At 37.7% G+C, this 26886-nt stretch overlaps 1 protein-coding gene across 6 annotated transcripts in view; it reads left to right on the top strand.

Moving 5' to 3' along the window:
- SCYL2 (SCY1 like pseudokinase 2) overlaps window positions 1-26886 on the top strand; it is a 57242-nt gene that overhangs the window by 7079 nt on the left and 23277 nt on the right. For all 6 annotated transcript variants that reach the window (XM_027542044.1, XM_027542045.1, XM_027542047.1 and 3 more), the window contains exons 2-8: window positions 5354-5558; window positions 12962-13119; window positions 21242-21386; window positions 23024-23173; window positions 24684-24905; window positions 25326-25442; window positions 26035-26160. In XM_027542044.1, the coding sequence (XP_027397845.1) occupies window positions 5382-5558; window positions 12962-13119; window positions 21242-21386; window positions 23024-23173; window positions 24684-24905; window positions 25326-25442; window positions 26035-26160 (1095 nt within the window). In that variant the 5' untranslated portion in view covers window positions 5354-5381. The remainder of the gene's footprint in view (window positions 1-5353; window positions 5559-12961; window positions 13120-21241; window positions 21387-23023; window positions 23174-24683; window positions 24906-25325; window positions 25443-26034; window positions 26161-26886) is intronic.

Genomic DNA, 26886 nt, shown 5'->3' with positions numbered 1-26886 from the left:
TTTTTCACAGAAAATTTTATTTTCATTATGCAAGTCTTTGTGTCTTTGTATCTTTTTTAAGTCCTTGTATCTTGTTAAATTTATCCATAAGTATTTTGTGTCCTTGAGATGCTATTTTTTCCATTTGCTGTATTTATTTGCATCAGTGTTTGCCTTTTAAGTTTTTTACTTTTTTTTTTAGTTCCTTAATTTTTTTAATTGAAGTAGGTTTGATTTACAATGTTCAGTTTCAAGCATACACCAAAGTGATTCTGTTATGCATACATACATACGTATATGTATTTTCTTTTCCAGGTCATTTTCGATTATAAATTACTACAAGATACTTTCTCATAGGCCTAGGCTCCCATGAAATCACTGCTTTTACCCTTGGTTCCAGTGCTTGTGAGATTTTTGTGTGCATCCTTTAAGAGTGAAGTCTGTGGAACTCCCATGGCTAAGCCCAGCTGGCCTTCAAGGCCAAATGTTCTGGGAGTTCCTCCTCCCAGTGTGCTAGAGCTCTGGGCTGGGGAGCCTGATGTGGGGCTCAGAACTCACTCCTGTGAGAGAACCTCTGTAATAAAATTTTTCTCTAGTTTGTGGGGAAATATCTTGTATCCTGGGGGAGTATGAGATTTGATTATATCGTGAGTCCACTCCTCTTACCTGTCTTGTGGTTCTGTCTTTATGTCCTTAGTTGTAGAGGATCTTTTCTGGTAGATTTCAGTCCTTTTCAGTGGATTGTTTTGATTTTGATGTGCTCAAGAGAGGAGATGAGCTTAGGTTCCTTCTATTCCACCATCTTGGCCATTCCTCCCTTCAAAATGGTAATTTTGAAATTTCCATGTTCAGTTGTCTGTTTCTAAAATATAAAAGTAGTCTTTTTAAAAAAGTATTTTCATATTCTGCCTTCATGCTAACTTACATATTAATTCCAGTAGCTGTTTTTGTGGATTACTTCTGACTTTCTGTGTATATGATCATGTTAATGAGAATAAAGAATTTTACTTCTTCTCTTCCTTCCTGTAGATATTCAGAGATACCATTTATCAGGTTGAGGAAGCTCCTTTCTGTTCTTAGTTTGCTGAGAGTTTTTATACTGAATGAGTATTGACTTTTGTCAAAAAAATTTTTTCTGCCTTAACCTAGTTATTGTTCAGTAGCTCAGTTGGGTCTGAATGTTTACAACCCCATGGACTACAGCTCGCCAGGCTTCTGTGCCTTCACTATCTCACCGAGTTTGTTCAAACTCATGTCCATTGAGTCGATGATGCCGTCCAACTATCTCATCCTTTGTTGCCCCCTTCTCCTGCCCTCAGTCTTTCCCAGCATCAGGGTCTTTTCCAGAGAGTCTGCTCTTCGCAAATGGTGGCTGAAGTACTGGAGCTTTCAGCTTTAGCTTCAGTCCTTCCAATGAATATTAAGGGTTGATTTCCTTTAGGATTAACTGGTTTGATCTCCTTGCAGTCCAAGGGACTCTGAAGAGTCTTCTCCAGCACCACAGTTGGAAAGCATCAATTCTTTAGTGCTCAGCCTTCTTTATGGTCCACCTCTCACATCCACAAACGACTACTGGAAAACCATAATTTTGACTATATGGAGCTTTGTCGACATAGTGATGTCTCTGCTTTTTAATATGCTGTCTAGGTTTGTCATAACTTTTCTTCCAAGGATCGAATGTCTTTTAATTTCTTGGCTGCAGTCACCCCATACTCAGCAGTCAACCCATCGAAGCCTGGAGGTCTGTTTGTGGTAAGAGTTGTAGTTATGAAATGCATTTCTTTTACTGGGTTGGCCAGAAAGGTCATTCGGGTTTTTTCTGTAACATCTTACAGGAACTATAGGGTTATTTTGACTTTCTCTTCAGTTATGGTAGTTGTACCTTCCAAAGAATTTTTTCGTTTTATCCAAGTTGTTGAATTAATTGGCTGGCATAAGATTGTCCATAATATAATACCTGATTGATTCAGAATTTATAGAATCTGTAAGGGATTAGCATCTGCAGGATTTCCTCTATTTACAATACTGGTCATTTGTGTTTTTAAAAGTTTAATGTAGTTAGAGATTTATCTTAAAAAAAGTATGTGGCTTCATTGTTTTTCTTTTTCATTTCTCTTATTAAATTCAGTCTATTCCATTTAAGTCTATTCTTTATTTTCTTCTTTCTACTTTTAAAATTTATTTTGAGTTTAATTTTCTTCTTTTTTCTAACTTCCTAAGTTGGAAGCTTATGCCATTGATTTTGAAATTTTTTCCCCTAATATAAACATTTAAAGCTATGAATTTCCTACAAGGCATGCTTTGCCTACATACCACAGATTTCTCAATTTTGTTCATTTCCAGATACTTTAAATTTTTTTCTGTGATTTCTTTTTTAACCCTTGAATATTTAGAAGTGTTGTTTAATTTCCAGGTATTTGCATTTTTCTAGATATTTATCTATCACTGACTTCTAGCTTAATTTCATTGTCCTTGTTGAGCATATTTTATATTATTCCAGTAGTTGCACTCATTTTGAGACTTGTTTTATGGTCCAGCATATAGTCTATCTTAGTGAATATACCATGTACATATGAAAACAAAATTAATTCTGCTTTTGTTGAGTGGAGTGTTTTAGGTTACTTGATTTGTTTTTGTTAAGTCGCTAAGTCGTGTCCTGCTCTTTTGTGACCCCATGGACTATAGCCCACCAGGCTCCTGTGTCCATGGGATTTCCCAGGCAAGAATACTGTAATGGGTTGCCATTTTCTTTCTCCAAGGGATCTTCCCAACCCAGGGACTGAACCCACATCTCCAGTGTGCAGGACTTCTACGTCCTTACTGATTTTCTGTCTTTTTGGTCTTTCTGTCCATCAGCCATTAAGAACGGATCTATGAAGTCTCCAGATACACTTGAAGATTTGTCTGTTTCTTCCTTCAGTTCTATTAGTTTTTGCTGCATTTATTTTGAAGCTCTGTTAGTTCAGTATGTACACATTTAGGATTGTTATATCTTCTTGAGAATTGACAACTTTGTCACTGTAAAGTGTCCCTCTTTGTCTTGAAGCCTGTTCTGTCTGTTATTAATATAGCCACTCCAGCTTGATATATTTTCACATTTTTAAACTTAGTTGCAGCATGTGGGATCCAGTTCCCTGACCAGTGTAAGCCCAAGTCTTAACCAGTGAACTACCAGGGAAGTCCCCATTTTTAAACTTTTAAATCATCCTATAAAGTGGGTTTCTTGTAAACAGTGTATAATTGAGTCTTGCTTTTTTAATATAGTTTGATAGTCTCAGTCATTTAACAGGGCCTTAAATCATTTACATCTAATGTAGTTATTTATATGGTTGGATTTAACTCTATCTTGTTCAGTTCAGTTCAGTAGCTCAGTCGTGTCCGACTCTTTGTGAGCCCATGAACTGCAGCACACCAGGCCTCCCTGTCCATCACCAACTCCCGGAGTTTACCCAAACTCACGTCCATCGAGTCGGTGATGCCATCCAGCCATCTCATCCATTGTAATCCCCTTCTCCTCCTGCCCCCAATCCCTCCCAGCATCAGAATCTTTTCCAGTGAGTCAACTCTTCGCATCAGGTGGCCAAAGTACTGGAGTTTCAGCTTTAGCATCAGTCCTTCCAAAGAATACCCAGGACTTATCTCCTTTAGAATGGACTGGTTGGATCTCCTTGCAGTGCAAGAGACTCTCAAGACAACACCACAGTTCAAAAGCATCAATTCTTCGGTGCTCAGCTTTCTTCACAATCCAACTCCCACATCCATACATGATGACTGGGAAAACCATAGCCTTGACTAGACAGACCTTTGTTGCCAAAATAATGTCTCTGCTTTTGAATATGCTGTCTAGGTTGCTCGTAACTTTCCTTCCAAGGAGTAAGTGTCTTTTAATTTCATGGCTGCAATCACCATCTACAGTGATTTTGGAGCCCCAAAAAATAAAGTCTGACACTGTTTTCCCATCTATCTGCCATGAAGTAATGGGACCAGATGCCATGATCTTCGTTTTCTGAATGTTGAGCTTTAAGCCAACTTTTCCGCTCTCCTCTTTCACTTTCATCAAGAGGCTTTTGAGTTCCTCTTCACTGTCTGCCGTAAGGGTGGTGTCATCTGCATATCTGAGGTTATTGATATTTCTCCCGGCAATCTTGATTCCAGCTTGGGCTTCATCCAGCCCAGCGTTTCTCATGATGTACTCTGCATATAAGTTAAATAAACAGGGTAACAATATACAGCCTTGATGTACTCCTTTTCCTATTTGGAACCAGTCTGTTGTTCCATGTCCAATTCTAACTGTTGCTTCCTGGCCTGCATACAGGTTTCTTAAGAGGCAGGTCAGGTGGTCTGGTATTCCCATCTCTTTCAGAATTTTCCACAGTTTATCGTGGTCCACACAGTCAAAGGCTTTGGCATAGTCAATAAAGCAGAAATAGATGTTTTTCTGGAACTTTCTTGCTTTTTCCATGATCCAGCAGATGTTGGCAATTTGATCTCTGATTCCTCTGCCTTTTCTAAAACCAGCTTGAACATCTGGAAGTTCATGGTTCACGTCTATCTTGTTACTTACTTTCTGTTTTTCACATTTGTTCTTTGTTTTTTTTCCTTTTCCTATTTTTTAAAAAATTAACTCAGTTTACTTAAGGGTTCCATTTTATTTCCACTGTTGGCTGTTTAGGTTTGTCTCTTTATTATTTTAGATATTGCTCTAGGGTCTGTAATATGTCTTTAATGTGCCACAGTCTAACTTCAAATGATATTATACTACCTCACATATAAGAATATTTCAAAAATATACTTTCACTTCCCCTCTCTTATCCTTGGTTTGTCTTGTCATATTTTTACTTTTACATATAAGCGCAATACACTTTTGCCATTTTTTCTTTAAATGATTAGCTATCTTTTAGAGATAATGTAAGATTAGTTTTTTATATACCTGAATAATTTTTACTTTTAGAGTCCTCCATTCCTTTTGTAGATTCAGATTTCCAGCTGGTATAGTTTGGTATAACAGTAGAGCCTTTCAGGTTATGTATAGTTATTTTTACTGAGAAGAAAGATTCAGACCCTCTGTACCACTTCAAGTCTTAAAGGGTCTTATAATATGCACCATTATTATATGGTGCATATTGACGTTAGTGTCAAGTGTGACTGTGTCTTTTCCCTTATTAGTCTGTGACAGTTAAGGTTGAAGCACAGTTTGGCTCCTAGACTCAAGTATATTGGGTTCTCTGAAGGCAAAACTAACATATACCTTTGTCTCTATAGGATTGTTTTGCTTGTTGTTTGGGGTATATTAAACTTTCAAAATAAGTAATGAGTAAGTGCTTAAAAAGTAAGAAGCAATGATCACTGCTCTCCTATACTTCTATGTTTCTAGGTAACTATAACTACCCAGAACTGCAGCCATGGAGTCCATGCTAAATAAGTTGAAGAGTACTGTTACAAAAGTAACAGCTGACGTCACTAGTGCTGTGATGGGAAATCCTGTCACTAGAGAATTTGACGTTGGTCGACACATTGCCAGTGGTGGCAATGGGCTAGCTTGGAAGATTTTTAATGGCACAAAAAAGTCAACAAAGCAGGTAAGTTTTAATTTAGAGTTCAGCTGGAAAAAAAACACACATGCTAATAATGACCATACTGTGCATGTACGCATTTTTATTTTAAGAAATGCTGAAAGTAATCGGTTCTTTAGTTGTCGTTTCATTCATCTAAGGAAGTCATAGAAAAACAAGTGCTTTTAAACATGCCCTTGAATGTCCTAGTTACAAACACATTATTTGATGTATCAACTCATCTTGTGATTTAATTTTGTTTACTTAATAACAAACATATCAGTTGAGCAAATGAGTGTATTAGATATTTAGCAAAATGCTTTAGAATAAAAATTCCCATGTTCCTTTTATCTTTATCAATAAGTTATGACATACTACTCAGTTAAACTTGTCTAATGTTAGGTGCACTCTTTTTTTAAGCACTCTTACTTCCCTCTCTTCTTCTACAGTCTTCCAGAAAATAGACTTCTGTAATATTTTTTCATGTTTATTAACCTGATAGTTTTACCATCAAAGGGCGATACATTTGTGGGATATAATCAGTAGTATGTTTTGGGGTATATTGATTTAAAAGTTATTTGGAGACTGTTCTTTTGGTGAAGAGTAGTTTGAGTTGTATTTTTATTAATTTAAGAAACCAACAGATAGTTCTGAGAAACATGGAGGATTGTTAAAATTTACTAATCACTTTCTTTTGGAATTGCTGAAGAATTGGAAAATCTCCAGGTTTAAAACCGGTGTGGAAATACATTCTTTAAAAAGAAAAATTAGTTTCCAAAAGTACTTCACTTCCCTATATGTGAAACATATAGACTTTAAGACATGTGGGGTTTATTACACATATTTCCCAGTGAGTATCAAAATTGTATAATTGTGGGTATACATTATGACTTTTCCAAAATCAGATTATTCCCAAATAAGTATATTAAAGACTGAATTGGCTTTGGTTATCCTTTTATGAAGGAGGAATCTTGGTCCTGTGATAGATTTCTGGTATGTGGTTTGTACCTGACCTTAAATCTTGTTTTTATTCCCATTTGATTGGAAGTCCTTAAGTCCAAAGTTGATCTGTACCTTAGATATTGATTGGTCATTTTTGAACATTGTTTTCACTTTCACCAGCAGCTCATCCAAAAAATAATGGTTCCTTGAGTATTGACTACTTAGAAAGCTATGAATGAAATCATGAAGTTATGTAAATGACCAACCTCCAATGCCAGTACAAATTGCTTTTATAATCAGTTATATAAAAGAAAAGTGAAAGACTCCCACATTTACTAAATTTTGCGTTGTTTATTAAGAATGCAATAACATAATAGTGTCTTTGTCCTTAATCAAAAGTGTTCAGGGTATTTCTGTTTATATCATTCGTTCATATGCTGAAACCCTCTGTTACTATTGGTGCTTCTGTTGTTGCCATAGAATGTGAGAACCAGGCACAAATAATAGATGATTGCTTAGATAGTGCACGTTAATATAGCATTTCTCAGCAGCTGACTTTCAGAACTGAGTTCTCTTATGAAACTATACTGTACTCCTTTTTTTTCCTGACAAAATTATTGCTTTGAGGGAAAAAGTAGTTTGAGACTATATCATTGCTCTCTGTGGATATGATTTTGAATTTTCTTTCTTTGCCTCTTTCAAACCTCAGAGGTTAGAACTCTGAGTATCCTGTCTGGAATGCTGACTGGTTGCTTAAGGAAGAGCTGAGTGTCTAACCAGCTTGGCACTGAAGCCTCATTTGAATTTCTCCCTTAATTGAAAAATGTTAATTCTTTTTTCAGTAGCCTCATATTTATTAAAATGGAATCAGAGAAAACAGATAATCTAGAGCTGTACTTAATACAGTACTGGTAGCCATACAGTACGTATGGCTTTTTCAGTTAATTAAAATTAAGATTAAATTTAGTTTTTCTGTTGTTGCACTGATCACATTTCAAATGCTGCATAGCCACATGTGGCTAGTATTACCATATCGGACAATGCAGGTATAGAACTTTCTATCATCACAGAAAGTTCTGTGCTGATTTTAGAGAAACTGGGAGAAAAATAATGGAAAAGGATACTCTCCTTTCTCCTTTACTTCCCTCTTAAGTGACATTGAGGCTGAAGGAATCTTGCCTACCCTCTCAGGTTTTTTACTTAGCATATAGTGTACTTGATTGTAGTTGCGTTTATAGCAGAATGAAAGTGAAGTGAAAGTGTTAGTCATTCAGTCGTGTCCAACTTTTGTGACTCCATGGACTGTAGTCTGCAAGGCTTTTCTGTCCATGGGATTCTCCAGGCAAGAATACTGGAGTGGGTAGCCGTTGCCTTCTCTGGGGGATCTTCCTGACCCAGGGATTGAACCTGGATCTCCCACATTGCAGACAGATTCTTTACCATCTGAGCCCCCAGGGCAGCCCTTATAGCACAATATATTATCTTAAATTTGACTTCGAGGTAAACATTAGGTAAGATACTTTGGGCTAGGAGATTCTTATATCTGGTTTTAATAGTTAAAAATAGGAAAGTGTTTTCTCTTGTTACATGGCAGTGAAATAAATACTGCTGCTGCTAAGTTACTTCAGTCGTGTCCAACTCTGTGTGACCCCATGGACAGCAGCTACCAGGCTCCTCCGTCCATGGGATTTTCCAGGCAAGAGTACTGGAGTGGGGTGCCATTGCCTATGATATTCAAACTATTGCATTTAAAGTTTACATCTTGTTCTTTCCTCCATTTCACATTTTACTGTTTTTTACATGATTTTCAAAAAGTATCATAATTTCACTTGTATTAAAAAAAAACCCACAAAAAATACAGCAGTATTTCCAAGTAAAAAGAATCCTTATATTAGTATTTTCAGCGTTTGTATACATAGCCCTTTGAGGGATATCTATGTATTTTTTCCTAGGATTGGTTATTTCAAGTTCACATTCAGATCAGTCGCTCAGTCGTGTCCGACTCTTTGTAACCCCATGAATCGCAGCATGCCAGGCCTCCCTGTCCCATCACCAACTCCTGAAGTTCACTCAGACTCAACGTCCATCGAGTCAGTGATGCCATCCAGCCATCTCATCCTCTGTCGTCCCCTTCTCCTCTCCCAATCCCTCCCAGCATCAGAGTCTTTTCCAATGAGTCAGCTCTTCCCATGAGGTGGCCAAAGTACTATAGTTTCAGCTTTAGCATCATTCCTTCCAAAGAAATCCCAGGGCTGATCTCCTTCAGAATGGACTGGTTGGATCTCCTTGCAGTCCAAGGGACTCTCAAGAGTCTTCTCCAACACCACAGTTCCAAAGCATCAATTCTTCGGCGCTCAGCCTTCTTCACAGTCCAACTCTCACATCCATATATGACCACAGGAAAAACCATAGCCTTGACTAGACGAACCTTTGTTGGCAAAGTAATGTCTCTGCTTTTACACATGCTATCTAGGTTGGTCGTAACTTGTCTTCCAAGGAGTAAGCGTCTTTTAATTTCATGGCTGCAGTCACCATCTGTAGTGATTTTGGAGCCCAGAAAAATAAAGTCTGACACTGTTTCCACTGTTTCCCCATCTATTTCCCATGAAGTGGTGGGACCAGATGCCATGATCTTCGTTTTCTGAATGTTGAGCTTTAAGTCAACTTTTTCACTCTCCTCTTTCACTTTCATCAGGAGGCTTTTGAGTTCCTCTTCACTGTCTGCCATAAGGGTGGTGTCATCTGCATATCTGAGGTTATTGATATTTCTCCCGGCAATCTTGATTCCAGCTTGGGCTTCTTCCAGTCCAGCGTTTCTCATGATGTACTCTGCATATAAGTTAAATAAACAGGGTGACAATATACAGCCTTGACGTACTCCTTTTCCTATTTGGAACCAGTCTGTTGTTCCATGTCCAATTCTAACTTGCTTCCTGACCTGCATACAGATTTCTTAAGAGGCAGGTCAGGTGGTCTGCTATTCCCATCTCTTTCAGAATTTTCCACAGTTTATTGTGATCCACAGTCAAAGGCTTTGGCATAGTCAATAAAGCAGAAATAGATGTTTTTCCAAAACTCTTGCTTTTTCCATGATCCAGCAGATGTTGGCAATTTGATCTCTGGTTCCTCTGCCGTTTCTAAAACCAGCTTGAACATCAGGAAGTTCACGGTTCACATATTGCTGAAGCCTGGCTTGGAGAATTTTGAGCATTACTTTAGTAGCGTGTGAGATGAGTGCAATTGTGTGGTAGTTTGAGCATTCTTTGGCATTGCCTTTCTTTGGGATTGGAATGAACACTGACCTTTTCCAGTCCTGTGGCCACTGCTGAGTTTTCCAAATTTGCTGGCATATTGAGTGCAGCACTTTCACAGCATCATCTTTCAGGATTTGGAATAGCTCCACTGGAATTCTGTCGCCTCCACTAGCTTTGTTTATAGTGATGCTTTCTAAGGCCCACTTGACTTCACATTCCAGGATGTCTGGCTCTAGGTCAGTGATCACACCATCGTGATTATCTGGGTCGTGAAGATCTTTTTTGTACAGTTCTTCTGTGTATTCTTGCCATCTCTTCTTAATATCTTCTGCTTCTGTTAGATCCATACCATTTCTGTCCTTTATCGAGCCCATCTTTGCATGAAATGTTCCCTTGGTATCTGATTTTCTTGAAGAGATCCCTCGTCTTTCCCATTCTCTTGTTTTCCTCTATTTCTTTGCATTGATCTCTGAAGAAGGCTTTCATATCTCTCCTTGCTATTCTTTGGAACTCTGCATTCAGATGTTTATATCTTTCCTTTTCTCCTTTGCTTTTCGCTTCTCTTCTTTTCACAGCTATTTGTAAGGCCTCCCCAAACAGCCATTTTGCTTTTTTTGCATTTCTTTTCCATGGGGATGGTCTTGATCCCTGTCTCCTGTACAGTGTCACGAACCTCATTCCATAGTTCATCAGGCACTCTGTCTATCAGATCTAGGCCCTTAAATCTATTTCTCACTTCCACTGTATAATCATAAGGGATTTGATTTAGGTCATACCTGAATGGTCTAGTGGTTTTCCCTACTTTCTTCAATTTAAGTCTGAATTTGGCAATAAGGAATTCATGGTCTGAGCCATAGTCAGCTCCTGGTCTTGTTTTTGCTGGCTGTATAGAGCTTCTCTATCTTTGGCTGCAAAGAATATAATCAATCTGATTTCGGTGTTGACCATCTGGTGATGTCCATGTGTAGAGTCTTCTCTTGTGTTGTCGGAAGAGGGTGTTTGTTATGACCAATGCATTTTCTTGGCAAAACTCTATTAGTCTTTGCCCTGCTTCATTCCGTATTCCAAGGCCAAATTTGCCTGTTACTCCAAGTGTTTCTTGACTTCCTACTTTTGCATTCCAGTCACCTATAATGAAAAGGACATCTTTTTTGGGTGTTAGTTCTAAAAGGTCTTGTAGGTCTTCATAGAACCGTTCAACTTCAGCTTCTTTAGTGTTACTGGTTGGGGCATAGACTTGGATTACTGTGTTGTTGAATGGTTTGCACTGGAAACGAACAGAGATCATTCTGTCATTTTTGAGATTGCATCCAAGTACTGCATTTCGGACTCTTTTGTCACATTAGTAGATGATTAATTAAAATTTTCAGATTACATACAACTTTAAAATTTTTAACTTAAATGTTTGAAACCCTCTGAGAAGAGTTGTTAGAACAGCACTTAAAAAACTGATGGAAAAAGAACATATTTATGAAGTCTGGAATATAGCAAGATAAGAAGACTTGGTAAATACAAAGTTTCTTGTGCCTGGTTACTTGTGCTTTCGTTGAACCTGATTGGACATCTGTATTATTATTCTGTCTTTATGCTTCCAAAAACCAATTTCTGCTGCTCTTTATTATTTTTGAAAGACATTCATTGAAGAAGTAGCTCATAGTGAATAATTTAGCCAAGTGAAATTAAGATTTCCTAAGAATCTTCATGGCAAGTGTATATTTTGTAGTAAAATAAAGTTCTTAGGCTAGTTTTGTATATAAAATGAGCCATTGAGATTTTTTAAAGTTATTATCTAGATAAACTTAACCAAATACCACATGTAAACATGTGGAAATGGATAGATCTTCAATTATAGTTCATTAGCACTTGAAGCTACTATTTAGTCATAAGTACTATTTAGTTTCCTTTTTGAGTGTTTATTTAAAGCAGCTCTTACTTCCTAACCATTAGTCTTTCTACAGTCTCTTTCTAGAGATGCTATAAAATAACTCTTGTAATGTCTAGTAGATAATTGCTGGGCTTAGAGTTTATTCTGCTATATTTCTCTTATAGCTTTGAAACTGACTTAGTCTTTTTACAGAGTAGCATATTTAGGATTATAATGGTTATATAAGCATAGACAGGATAGGAATTTTATACAGGTGATATGTGTTACCAGAGTGGGTAGTATAGTGAAGTAGTAGAAGCAAGACACAAACTAGAGATTAGGTGATAATCTCTTCTGTTGAAAAGTTTTGAGGTACAGGCTAAGTTTTCTTTTAGAAAATCAATATGAGGCTTAAACTTTAGTTAACTAGTCACTACTTTTGTTGACATTGGTTAATTTTAATTAACTATTTGGACCAAAGAAAATATTTTAAGATAGTTGATAATCTATTCTGATCTGAAATCTTTCATCTTTGACCTAAGACAATGAATGGATGCCTCAGAGAGTGTGTTGTTTCTTTTTCTTTGTGAACTGTAGTGTTCTTCCTTCAGAGAGGTGAATCCGTAGGAGCTCAGAAGTCACATCTTTTTTTAAAGACTTAAAATATCTTGAAAAAATAAACACATTTAAATTAGATGCATTTTAAAATGTGTTAGAACACTTACTAAAGTAAGATTGTATTCATGAATAGTGAGGTAGAAGCTTGAACTTATAGGTCATTTGTTTTTAGTTCAAAATAATATTACATAATGTTCTTAGCTCCTGTTTGTTCTGTGTCTCAAACTGATCGAAAGAGCTAATATTGTGTGTGTGTGTGTATGCCAGGCTAACTTATAAAGGCAGTATGTATGTGAGTGCTATTTAAAGCTCTCACTCAAATAGTTTCCTGGAGGCATATATCACATTTTGTTGTTGTTCAGTCACTAAGTTGTGTCTGACTCTTTTGAGACCCCGTGGACTGTTGCCCGCCAACATCCTCTATCCATGGGACTTCCCAGGCAAGAATACTGGAGTGGGTTGTCATTTCCTTCTCCAGAGGATCTTCGCAACCCAGGTATTAAACCCGTGTCTCTTGTGTCTCTTGCATTGGCAGGTGTATTCTTTACCACTGCACCAACTGGGAAGCCTGAATCTTATACCTTTAAAAATCTTTAAATTTAGTAATCGTGAAGAAACCAACTTTTTGATATCAAAAAAGTATTACAATGGTGCTAAAATTTGCATAGCATTACGCATTTGTAGATAACGCATAGCTCAAATTTTATTACTTTTATATATTCTTGATTAAAATTACACATTTCTTTTACTAGGAAGTGGCTGTTTTTGTCTTTGATAAAAAGCTGATTGACAAATATCAAAAATTTGAAAAAGATCAAATCATCGATTCTCTAAAACGAGGAGTCCAGCAGTTAACTCGACTACGACACCCTCGACTTCTTACTGTCCAGCATCCTTTAGAAGAATCCAGGTAAATTTTTATGAAAACTTACATTAGAGACTTCCTAAAAAAATAGTTTTAAAAAAATCCTTTATATTTGCATTCTATCTGTGCAACATACTTTCAGTGAAAAATTTTTATAAACTTTGAGAGTTGAGTTCTTATGGATTAATTCTTTAAAATTTACTTGCATGTGCTATGTATATATCTCTTTTTGAAGTATTAATAAGAATTTTCCCTACATTTGCCGTGAGTCTGTATGTGTTTATTCTATGCTCAAGACTACATTACTCCAAGTGGAAGCTACAAGAGAAGTCTCTGCCTGAAAGAAGTGGTTCTTATTAATTTACTAGAATTCATTGTGCCCTTTTCGTTGATTCAGTGTTCACAGGTTGTTTTTATGTGTGTTCCAGGTAGTGCTGTTCTGGGTGTTTAACTTTTTACTAGGTCTTGTATGTCAGCCCATAGCCCTAAGTTACTCCACTATCTCTGACCCTGCAGCTCCGTTTATACTGATTTAAATATTGCAGAACTTGGGCTTTATTGGCATTCATGAAGAGAGATAATTCAGAGGTTACTTTAAGGCATTTTCATGGCTAGGTGTAAGAATTACAGTAGCATTGATGGAAATAGGAACACGTTACAGAAGAAAAAAGTAACTTCCAGTTTTTAATGACTTAATAATATGGAAATGACACTGGAATCATCCAAAAGAAATGTGCTATAGAACAGTAAGCCAGACAAAAGTGCAGAGTTGGTGATGTCTATGGAGGTGAATTACATAGTGGTAATGAAAGTCGCTCAGTCTTGTGACCCATGGACTATACAGTCCATGGAATTCTCCAGTCCAGAATACTGGAGTGGGAAGCTGTTCCTTTCTCCAGGGGATCTTCCCAACCCAGAGATCGAACCCAGGTCTCCCGCATTGCAGGTGGATTCCCAGCTGAGCCACAAGGGAAGCCCTAGTAACATAGAGGCATTAATTAAAACCATGAAAAAAATGAATTTCAGGAGCATGAGTCAAAAGAGCGGAGTAGTGATGACAGAACTTAAAAAGGGGAAAGAAGGGCCAGGGAAAGAACCTGGAGCAGAAATGCCATACGTGTTGTATGGCAGGAGAAAAATTGGCAGTGTGTTATGGGAGCCAAATAAGGGAAGAAAGGACTCCCTAACACTGGAGACCACCTAATAAAAAGGAAAGACAGGCTGAGAAGGACCATTGCATTTGGCTAGGGAGAAGTTATTAGTGATATTCAGTAATTTCAGTAGGATGGCAGTTTGGAAGCTAGAAAGGAACCCAGCAGAGAAGACATCATTATGTGAATCAAGTCCCATAGAAGGAACTAAAAGGAAATTTCAGGAGGATAGTTATGAATCACTCATATACTGAGGTAAAGTAAAGGGAAATGAGATCATTCATGTTAAATGAACTTTGCTTTTTTTCAGGTAGAATATGGATCATAGATGAGTAGTGGGTAAAAGAATGAGGAGTTAATATAAGAGGGCTATGAAGGGATATTCTTGAATGTTAAAAAATAAAAGAGCAAGGTTAAGTATATTATGTCTTTAGACGATGAGTTTATGAAGTCTTGGATTTTGTATTGTTGCTTCAGCTTCTGACAGAAGCAAGAGAGTAAAAGAAACCAGTGATGGTAACTACAGGGTTAATAAGTGTTTGCTCAGTAAAGGGTAGTAAGGATGATGTTGAGGCAGTAGGGAAAAAGAAAGGGGTAAAATGTTGTCAGGACTGAATACTTCAGACTTGTTGAATAAAGTTACTGGGAAGCTAGATTAGGTGGTGGTAGTAAAAGGTAGGAGATGAATGGTTAGTAAATACCTGTGGTTGGGGAAGATGGTCCTTGAGATGGGCTATGGTGCTTCTGGTGTAACTGTTTGTAACGATGATGGAAATAAATATTCATGAAAGATAATAAGGCTTTCAAACTTGAAGAATAACCATGAATATTGATATGGCCAAGGATGATTCTGGGGACAAGGCAGCAAAGGAAAAAAATTAGAATTGCTAAAATAAATGAGTCCTGGGAATCACTGAAAATTGTAGACAAACCCTAGGAGTATTTGCGCAGTTTTCCTCCAGTACAGTTCAGTGAAGGAAAGCCTGGTGTCCACTGTGTTAATAAGCTTAGTGAGGGAGTGAAGAGCAAGATCAGGATCATTATCTTTCATGATAACTGAGCTGGCAGGACAGTGTAACTTCCTCCTTCAACCTAAGCAGCTCTGTCTTTATCTCTTATACATGTTGAACTTCTGCATATGCTTTCATTTGAAAAATAGGTTCAAGGTTAAAAAGAAAGTTACTCAGAAGGCATGTTTGCCATTTAGCAGTCACTGTCTAGGTGCAGAGGCTTAGGATAGCTTTGTTACTATGCTGCCTTATAGTTCTTCATTACCACAGCCTAAGCCCGAAGGCATGAAATGTTAGGACTTGAAGTCTCAGACACTTGGTAATTATAGTAGCAATTGTAAGCATTTATTGAGCTTATATTTTAGTCAGCATGTTATGTATCTCACATGCATTTGATCTTCATGGTAACCCTTCATGGTGGTCTTGCATCACCATTTTACAAATGGACAAAGTGAGACTCAAAGTGTCTAAGTGAGACCAACAAAGAATAAGGATTCTGGGACTTGAAGTTGAGTATTTGTCTTCAGAGCTTGAGTTCTTGATCATTAGTCTACAAGGCTTATTGAATGGCAGAAAGTGAAGAGGAACTAAAAAGCCTCTTGATGAAGGTGAAAGAGGAGAGTGAAAAAGTTGGCTTAAAACTCAACATTCAGAAAACGAAGATCATGGCATCTGGTCCCATCACTTCATGGGAAATAGATGGGGAAACAGTGGAAACAGTGTCAGACTTTATTTTTCTGGGCTCCAAAATCACTGCAGTTGGTGACTGCAGCCATGAAATTAAAAGATGCTTACTCCTTGGAAGACAAGTTATGACCAACCTAGATAGCATATTGAAAAGCAGAGACATTACTTTGCCAACAAAGGTCCATCTAGTCAAGGCTATGGTTTTTCCAGTGGTCATGTATGGATGTGAGAGTTGGACTGTGAAGAAAGCTGAGCACCGAAGAATTGATGCTTTTGAACTGTGGTGTTGGAGAAGACTCTTGAGAGTCCCTTGGACTGCAAGGAGATCCAACCAGTCCATTCTGAAGGAGATCAGCCCTGGGATTTCTTTGAAAGGACTGATGCTAAAGCTGAAACTGCAGTACTTTGGCCACCTCATGGGAAGAGTTGACTCATTGGAAAAGACTCTGATGCTGGGAGGGATTGGGGGCAGGAGGAGAAGGGGACGACAGAGGATGAGATGGCTGGATGGCATCACTGACTCGATGGACGTGAGTCTGAGTGAACTCCGGGAGTTGGTGATGGACAGGGAGGCCTGGCGTGCTGCGATTCATGGGGTTGCAAAGAGTCGGACACAACTGAGCGACTGAACTGAACATTTTCTGAATTTCTAAACATTCTTATAATCAAAAAACAATAGAGAATTCCCTGGCCATCCAGTGGTTAGACTCAGAGCTTCTAATGCTGGCAGCCCAAGTTCAATCCCTGGTCTGGGAACTAAGATGCCACAAGCCACGCAGTATGCCCAAAGCAATACAAAAAAATCAAGAATGCTAATTTTAAAAATTGGAAACTTGTGACACCTTTAAAAATGACAGATAAAAACAAAGCTGCGCTGAGATTGAGGTTGTCATGAGGCCAGTCACTCCGACCAGCATCTGAACCTAACTGCCTGGCCCTGAAATCTTCCACGTGGACCTCCTAGTGAGCTCCCTCAGCTCCAGGTGTGTCCATGGGCTGTGCTCTGAACAGAACATCGTATCTCCTGGCCCCTCGGCAACCTGGGGGAGCCTTGTTGATTCTCTGCACATGGGCTCCATAGTCATTTCCAGTCAGTTCAGCTCAGTTCAGTTGCTCAGTCATGTCCAACTCTTTGCGACCCAGTGGACTGTAGCATGCCAGGCCTCCTTGTCCATCACCAACTCCCGGAGTCTACTCAGACTTGTGTCCATTGAGTTGTTGATGCCATCCAACCACCTCATCCTCAATGTCCCCTTCTCCCGCCTTCAATCTTTCCCAGCATTAGGGTCTATTCAAATGAGTCAGTTCTTCCAATCAGGTAGGCGGTGGAAGTATGGAGTTTCAGCTTCAGCATCAGTCTTTCCAATAAATATTCAGGACTCATTTCCTTTAGGATGGACTGTTTGGATCTCCTTGCAGTCCAAGGGACTCTCAAGAGCCTTCTCCAACACCACAAGTCAAAAGCATCAATTCTTCAGTGCTCAGCTTTCTTTATAGTACAACTCTCATATCCATACATGACTACTGGAAAAACCGTAGCTTTGACTAGACAGACCTTGGTTGGCAAAGTAATGTCTCTGCTGTCTAGGTTGGTCATAACTTTTCTTCCAAGGAGCAAGCATCTTTTAATTTCATGGCTGCAATCACCATCTGCAGTGATTATGGAGCCCCCAGAAATAAAGTCTGTCACTGTTTCCATTGTTTCCCCATCTATTTGCCATGGAGTGATGGGCCCAGGTGCCATGATCTTAGTTTTCTGAATGTTGAGCTTTAAGCCAACTTTTTCATTCTCCTCTTTCACTTTCATTAAGAGGCCCTTGAGTTCTTCTTTGCTTTCTGTCATAAAAGTGGGGTCATCTGCATATCTGAGGTTATTGATATTTCTCCCGGCAATCTTGATTCCAGCTTGGGCTTCATCCAGCCCACTGTTTCTCATGATGTACTCTGCATATAAGTTAAGTAAGCAAGGTGACAATATACAGCCTTGATGTACTCCTTTTCTTATTTGGAATCAGTCGTTGTTCCATGTCCAGTTCTAACTGTTGCTTCCTGAGCTGCATACAGATCTCTCTGGAGGCAGGTCAGGTGGTCTAGTATTCCTGTCTCTTTCAGAATTTTCCACAGTTTATTGTGATCCACACAATCAAAGGTTTTGGCATACTTGATAAAGCACAAGTAGATGTTTTTCTGGAACTCTCTTGCTGTTTTGATAATCCATCGGATGTTGGCAATTTGATCTCTGGTTCCTCTACCTTTTGTAAAACCAGCTTGAACATCTGGGAAGTTCTCAGTTCACATACTGTTTAAGCCTGGCTTGGAGAATTTTGAACATTTCTAGCGTGTGAGATGAGTGCAATTGTGTGGTAGTTTGAGCATTGTTTGGCATTGCCTTTCTTTGGGATTGGAATGAACATTGACCTTTTCCAGTCCCATGGCAACTGCTGAGGTTTCCAAATTTGCTGACATATTGAGTGCAGCACTTTTACAGCATCATCTTTTAGGATTTGAAATAGCTCAACTGGAATTCTATCACCTCTACTAGCTTTGTTCATAGTGATGGTTCCTAAGGCCCATTTGACATTCCAGGATGTCTGGCTCTAGGTGAGTGATCACACTATCATGGTTATCTGAGTCATGAAGATCTTTTTTGCATAGTTCTTCTGTGTATTCTTGCCACCTCTTCTTACTATCTTCTGCTTCTGTTAGGTCCATACCATTTCTGTCCTTTATTGTGCCAATCTTTGCATGAAATGTTCCCTTGGTATCTCTAATTTTCTTGAAGAGTTCTCTAGTCTTTACCATTCTATTGTTTTTCTGTATTTCTTTGCATTGATTACTGAGGAAGACTTTCTTATATCTCTCCTTGCTGTTCTTTGGAACTGTGCATTCAAATGGGAATATCTTTCTTTTTATCCTTTGCCTTTAATTTCTCTTCTTTTCACAGCTGTTTGTAAGGCCACCTCAATCAGCCATTTTGCTTTTTTGCATTTCTTTTTTGGGGATGGTCTTGATCCCTGCCTTTCGTACAGAGTCACGAACCTCTGTCCATAGTTCATCAGGCACTCTGTCTATCTGATCTAATCCCTTGACTCTCACTTCCACTGTATAATCATAAGGGATTTGATTTAGGTCATACCTGGATGGTCTAGTGGTTTTCCCCACTTTCTTCAATTTAAGTCTGAATTTGGCACTAAGGAGTTCATGATTTGAGCCACACTCAGCTTCTGGTCTTGTTTTTGCTGACTGTGTAGAGCTTCTCTATCTTTGGCTGCAAAGAATATAATCAATCTGATTTCAGTATTGACCATCTGGTGATGTCCATGTGTAGAGTCTTCTCTTGTGTTGTTGGAAGAGGGTGTTTGCTATGACCAGTGTGTTCTCTTGGCAAAACTCTATTAGCCTTTGCCCTGCTTCATTCCGTACTCCAAGGCCAAATTTGCTTGTTACTCCAGGTGTTTCTTGACTTCCTACTTTTGCATTCCAGTCCCCTATAATGAAAAGGACATCTTTTTTGGGTGTTAGTTCTAGAAGGTCTTGTATGTCTTCGTAGAACCGTTCAAGTTTTCAGCTTCTTCAGCATTAGTGGTCAAGGCATAGACTTGGATTACTGTGATATTGAATTGTTTGCCTTGGAAGTGAACAGAGATCATTCTGTCATTTTTGGTATTGCATCCAAGTATTGCATTTCGGACTCTTTTGTTGATTATGATGGCTACTCCATTTTTTTCTAAGGAATTCTTGCCCACAGTATTAGATATAATGGTCATCTGAGTTAAATTCACCCATTCCAGTCCATTTTAGTTTGCTGATTCCTAAAATGTCGATGTTCACCCTTGTCATCTCCTGTTTGATCAGTTCTAATTTGCCTTGATTCATGGACCTAACATTCCAGGTTCCTATGCAATATTGCTCTTTACAGCATTGCCAGTCACATCTACAACTGGGTGTTTTTGCTTTGGCTCCATCCCTTCATTCTTTCTGGAGTTATTTCTCCACTGACCTCCAGTAGTATATTGGGCACCTACCGACCTGGGGAGTTTATCTTTCAGTGTCCTGTCTTTTTGCCTTTTCATACTGTTCATGGGGTTCTCAAGGCAAGAATACTGAAGTCGTTTGCCATTCCCTTCTCCAGTGAACCACATTTTGTCAGAACTCTCCACCATCACCCGTCCATCTTGGGTGGTCCTTCAAGGCATGACTCATAGTTTCATTGAGTTAGACAAGGCTGTGGTCCATGTCATCAGATTGGTTAGTTTTCTGTGGTTGTGGTTTTCAGTCTGTCTGCCCACTGATGGAGAAGGATAAGAGGCTTATGGAAGCTTCCTGATGGGATAGACTGACTGAGGGGGAAAACTGAGTCTTGTTTTTATGGGCGGGGCCATTCTTAGTAAATCTTTAATCCGATTTTCTGTTTTGGGTGGGGCTGTGTTCCCTCTCTGTTATTTATCTGGGGCCAAACTATGGTGGCCACAAAGAGTGGGACAGGACTGAGCGACTTCAGCTTCAGTTTCAGTTTCAAACTATGGTGGAGGTAGAAGATAATAAAGATAAAGGTGACTTTCTTCTAAAGGTCCCATGCAGGCACTGCTACACTCAGTGCTCCCAATCCTGCAGCAGGCCACTGCTGACCCATGCCTACGCCAGAGACTTCTGGACACTCCCACCCACTCACCACCCAGAAACAGGACACCCCTTAGCCCCTGACCAGCACTCAGCATGCGCACCTCTCCTAGCAATGTGTTATGGAGGATAAGTACCAGAGCTTGCCAAGTACCAGAGGAGGCCCCACGGGATACCATGTTTCCCAAAGCAAGAACAAAAAGGTATTCACATTGTTTCTAGGTGCAAAAGACAGTCCGAAAGATGCAAAAATAATGTACCCTCCCAGGGCTCCAACAACTCACAAAGGTCTCAAGTGACATAATTCAGGGACCGCCCCCGCCCCCCCCAACATCCAGATGTTTGTTCTTAACAGTGAAAAAAGAAATGTGGCTGGCTTGTGTGAACTCGAGCAATGTCCTGATGACTCTTGCTCCAGAGGCATCTGGGAAGTCTATAGTTTCCTGTGAGCATATTCTGAAAATTATAGCCTTAGAAATAAGGGTAATATAACAGTATTCTAAATTAATGTATTGGTTTTCCATAAAGAATATCAATTATTCAAAAAGCACAGTGGTAATTATCCAGTGTAATTCATATACAGAGCTTCCTGACTTTGTTAGTCTAAGTATGTTATAGTAATGGTGAAAATAAATCTAAACTTGTCTACTTTCTTGATAGTTAAATAGGACCATTCATATTTTTCTTTTTTTAAAACAGGGACTGCTTGGCATTTTGCACGGAACCAGTTTTTGCCAGTTTAGCCAATGTTCTGGGTAACTGGGAAAATCTACCTTCCCCTGTGTCTCCAGACATTAAGGATTATAAACTTTATGATGTAGAAACCAAATATGGTTTGCTTCAGGTATGTATTTTTATTCATCGCATGGATGGAATATTTTCCTTCAAAAGTATTTTTATAGCCATTTCAAATTTAGCCATATAAACTGCTTTATGTAAACCTTTGCATCTTTTTAGTAATTTAAAAATCATTTTTATGTTCTAGAATTTCTCTAGAATTTCTCTAGTTTATTGTTAGGTTTAAATTGTATTTTTAATGTATGAAACATAACATTAGTAACCTTTGGAGAAGAGTGCTTGTTGATTGGTGGGTGTGTGGTTCCTTTTTTATTTTTTTGAGTTTTAAACCTTCAGAATGCATCTCATAAGTCCATTTCACTTTTGCTGATTTCCTTCCCCTACTTACCAAAATATCTTCAGCTTTATACACTAAATTTATACAGTAGATTCTTTGTTTTGGGGGACAGAGATAATTTTGTTCATTATTTTTAACAGCTTTATTAAGGTATAATTAATTAGCATACAGTAAACTTCACATATTTAAAAATACACAGTTATTAAGTTCCCAGGTAGAACCATCACTGCAGTCAAAATAATGTATGTATCCATGACCCTCCAGAGTGTCCTCATACCTATTGTAACCCTTCCCTCTTCCTCCTTGCTACCTTTCTGTCTCTCATCTCAGGAAACCACTGACCTGCTTTCTGTCACTATGAATCAGTTTGTATTTTCTAGAATTTTCTAAATGAAATCATACAATATGTACTGTGTTTTTAGCTGGGCTTCTTTCAATCAATCAAATTATTTTGATATTCATTCATATAGTTGTGCGTATCAGTACTTCTTTTTATTGCTGAGTAGTAGTCCGTAGAATAGCTATACCATAGTTTGCTTGTCCATTCACTCATTGACAGTCATTTGGGTTGTTTACAGTTTTGGGCAAATGTGAATAAAGCTGCTATGAACATTCATGTACATGTTCTTGATGGACATTTAATTTCCCTTCTCTTGGTTAATTACCAGGGAGTGGGGTGACTAAATCAAACAGTATGTATATAGTTCATCTTCTAAGAAAATTAAAAACTGTTTCAAAAATGGTAATACCATTTTGCATTCCCATTGCAGTATATAAAAGTCACATATTTTTTCACATCTTTCCAAAACTTAATATGGTTGGTCCTTTCAAATCCAGTCTTCGCTTTTTGTTAACAAATACCATGCTGATCTCAGGCACAAATATAAAATTATCAAATGTTAATCCAAAGTAAGAATGAGTGAACATCAGTTTGAAAACTGAGCACAATACTAAGAAAAACTTAATTTCAATGTGGAGTGTAAGTATAAAAAATATTAAGAATTAGAATCAAATTTACAAAGGTATTTCTTGATATTTACTGTTAACTCAGAAACCAGATTCTCTCACTTTTCAAACTCAGGAACTGAATAAATTTGGGACACAAAGTCTTTTCTTTTACTTTTGTGTATGTAGAAAGGAACTTAAATAAGTAGTTGCTCTCTGTTTTGGGAGTTTTTCTTGCTAATGCTTAGAATGCTCTGGCAACTTTCTCTACACTTTTGCATTTATGAAATTTAATAACCTGACATGTAAAAATTTTTATTGGGAGAAGCAGCAAATTTGATTAGTATGAGACATTTATTAATGTACTTGAATGTAAAAATATCTTTTATTCCCATTTACAGGTTTCTGAAGGATTGTCATTTTTGCACAGCAGTGTGAAAATGGTTCATGGAAATATTACACCTGAAAATATAATTTTGAATAAAAGTGGAGCCTGGAAAATAATGGGCTTTGATTTTTGTGTATCATCAACCAATCCTTCTGAACAAGAGGTAATAAAGGTTTTATTCTTCTAATTTTTTTTAAAGCTCTGAAAATTTTTGAATTGCATCTGAAATAAATTAGAGAATTTATATGTCTAATGAGATGATTGGATGGTATCACCAACTCAGTGGACGTGAGTTTGAGAGTAGATAGATAGTAGAGGACAGAGAAGCCTGTGCTTAGTTGCTTAGTCGTGTCTAACTCTTTGTGACCCCATGGACTACAGTGTGCCAGGCTCCTCCATCCATGGGATTTTTTCAGAAAAGAATACTGGAGTGGGTTGCCATTTCCTCCTCCAGGGGATCTCCCCGACCCAGGGATCTAACTTGCGTCTCTTACGTCTCCTACACTGGCAGGCAGATTCTTTACCACTGGCGTCACCTGGGAGGTCTGGTAAATGTGTATAAATAGGCTTTGTGGTACAATGGTGTGTTTAAATTTATAGCTTTATAGAAAATTTCTAATGTTCATTGTACCTACAAATATTTAGTACACTAATTCCACACTAATGTTACTTGAGAAGAAAGTGCTAGAGTGAAGCAAATTTGAGCACTTTTGGGTTAGGTAGGTTTTTTCCCCCTCAGAATGTCAGGTACAGGAACAAACATTGTGAATTTAGCAATGTTTCCCCAACTTATTGAACCACAGAATCTTGTTTAGGGAGCATGATAGCAACAATATCAGTGACAGTCATGGCTAATGTTTACTGAAGCTCTTTCTAAACACTACCTGTGTATTTACTTATTATCCTTGCAACAACTCAGTGAGGTATAGGAATAATACAGATGAGCAAGTTAAACTCATAGAATGAACTAACCTGCTTTAAGTTTAGGCAGGTGGTAAGCAGTAGAGCTAAGATTTGAACCCAGTTTTTCTGGCTAAAAAGCACCTGTTACTTAGTGATTATGAAACCTACCTATTTATCCTTAGGAAAACACTGCAATATTTCAAGTTTTTACTATGTAGTTGTTAAAGAAACCATGATTTGACCTAAGATGTATTTGTAACATAAGTAAACATTTTTAGGGGAAGCAGAAAGAATTAGTATTGGTTGAGATATACTATGGGTCAGGCATTGTGCTGGGCCTGTTTTCCATACATTTGTTTAATTTTACAACAGCTTTTTGAACCTATTAATTAAATCACATAGCTCATTAGTGCAAGAACAAGGTTTCAAACAACTATAATCTACTTGAGCTCATAAGTTTGAAGCCTATATCAGAAAACATAGGCCATACCTTCTCACATTCAAAATGCATCATATAGTATACTGATAATTTGTTTTCTGGAAGAGAGTGCCAATAATCTCAAAGTTATAAGAGTTCTTATTCTATCTCTTAGCTTGTTTCATGCATGTTGTAGTTTTGGGATTTGGGGAAATTTAAAATTGAAAGTGGTGGTGACATTTTTACTTGCATGACTGAGTATGAATTTAAAACTCAATTGTTAGTACTTGACAGTGGTCTGCTTTAATTTGACATATTTAATCCATGTGTTCATTTTTCTATCCTTTTATAGCCCAAGTTTCCATGTAAAGAATGGGACCCAAATTTACCATCATTGTGTCTTCCAAATCCTGAATATTTGGCTCCTGAATATATACTTTCTGTGACCTGTGAAACAGCCAGTGATATGTACTCTTTAGGAACTGTCATGTATGCTGTATTTAATAAAGGGAAACCTGTATTTGAAGTTAACAAGCAAGATATTTACAAGAGTTTCAGCAGACAATTGGATCAGGTATTTGCCTTTAAATATTTGCTTGCATTAAAAATATATTAAGTGTTTCTTAGTATTTTTTTCTAAAATATGTTCAGAAAATTCTCCAAACTGGGAGGAGTGTCTCATATTTTGTTTTCATAAAGTCAACTTAACAAAAGTAATTCTTAGGATTAATATTTGTTACTACAACTTTAATCATGGCATTTATTCACTAGAGTGAAAAATGAAATATGGCCTAAAATACTGGGCATTTTGCTTTAGGAATAGAGGCAATTTCAGGTATTAAAAAACATGTTTTAGTTATCTTGCAACAGCAGTTTGTTCAATCTAAAAATACATTTAGTAAATTTCAAAAAGATTTAAATGGACTGTTCACAATATAAATGTATATTTTTTGAATATTTTATATTCATATTTAACATTATTACTCTTGAACAGTTGAGTCGTTTAGGATCTAGTTCACTTACAAATATACCTGAGGAAGTCCGTGAACATGTAAAACTACTGTTAAATGTAACTCCAACTGTAAGACCAGATGCAGATCAAATGACAAAGGTGAGTATGTATTAATTCCTGCCTTAGATGGAGGGACAAAAAATGAGTTCAAGTTGATTAAATGCTTCTGAAGATTTAATATATAGTCCCCAGATAACGTCTATGTTCGTGAGTGTATTAAATATTCAGTGTCCTTTAATCTTAAGGAATTAAACAATTTATGATATAAGTGCCCTGATATAAAGTTAAGATTTCAAATAAAGAGACATAATAGTTATAATTGGGCATGCAGAAGTTCTAGACATGCTGAGAGTTTATAACCCTCTTAATTAACTCATATAAGCATGGATTTTAATAAATGGTACTGTTTATGGCCTCAAGATATTTCAGTTAATGTTTCAATATTTTACTAGTTATGTAAAGTAAATGTTATTGTGTAGCCAGTTCACAGATTTTGATTCTGAAAAATTGACTTCAAAAAGAGAAGTAGTTTATTATTTCTTATTCTGATTTTTACAATTAGAATTTTTATTAAGTTGTCTTAAGCATTTTGCTAAATGTTTCTGAGTATTTTTTTCACCATACTGTGTCAGTTTCACATATGAGAAGTATTTCAATATTTATCAAAATAATTTTACTTTTCTGTTTTTAGATTCCCTTCTTTGATGATGTTGGTGCAGTAACACTGCAATATTTTGATACCTTATTCCAAAGAGATAACCTTCAGAAATCACAGTTTTTCAAAGGACTGCCAAAGGTTCTGCCAAAACTGCCTAAGGTTTGTTGTTGTTTTTTTAAACAAATGGTCCCTTCTCCATGTTCCATTATATGCTGTCTTCCACTTGGTTGCAGAGAGGGGAGTTGCATGTATGTATTTTTGGCTGTGCTAGGTCTTTGTTGCTACATGGGCTTTTCTCTAGTTGTAGCAAGCAGGGGCTACTCTCTAATTGTGATGCACAGGTTTCCCATTCCGGTGGCTTCTCTTGTTGCAGAGCACAGGCTCAATAGATGTGGTGCACGGCCTTAGTTGCTCTGTGGCATGTGGGATCTTTCTGTATCAGGGATCGAACTCGTATCTCCTACCTTGGTAGGTGGGTTCTTTTCCACTGGAGCCACCAGGGAAGCCTAAGGTTTGTTGTTGATCAGTCTGTTATTGTAGTCAGGAGTTAAGCATTTAAAATTTACTTTGACTTCACTATAATAACACTTGCCCCCAAAATATAACTTTTCCCAAGGATACATAAATGTCTAAAAGGCTACCGACTGAAGTCATAAAAGTTTAGTGGATCTTTTTTACATGGTGGAAAAATAATTAAATAGGATAAAAAAATTAGAAGGGTTCAGTTCAGTTGAGTCGCTCAGTAGTGTCCGATTCTTTGCGACTCCATGAACCGCAGCAGGCCTTCCTGTCCATCACCAACTACTGGAGTCTACCCAGACTCATGTCTGTTGAGTTGATGATGCCATCTAACCATCTCATCCTCTGTCGTCCCCTTCTCCTGCT

The sequence above is a fragment of the Bos indicus x Bos taurus genome, chromosome 5 (assembly GCF_003369695.1).
Source record: "Bos indicus x Bos taurus breed Angus x Brahman F1 hybrid chromosome 5, Bos_hybrid_MaternalHap_v2.0, whole genome shotgun sequence".
Lineage (NCBI taxonomy): Eukaryota > Metazoa > Chordata > Mammalia > Artiodactyla > Bovidae > Bos > Bos indicus x Bos taurus.
This window is presented reverse-complemented; position numbering and strand designations above follow the sequence as displayed.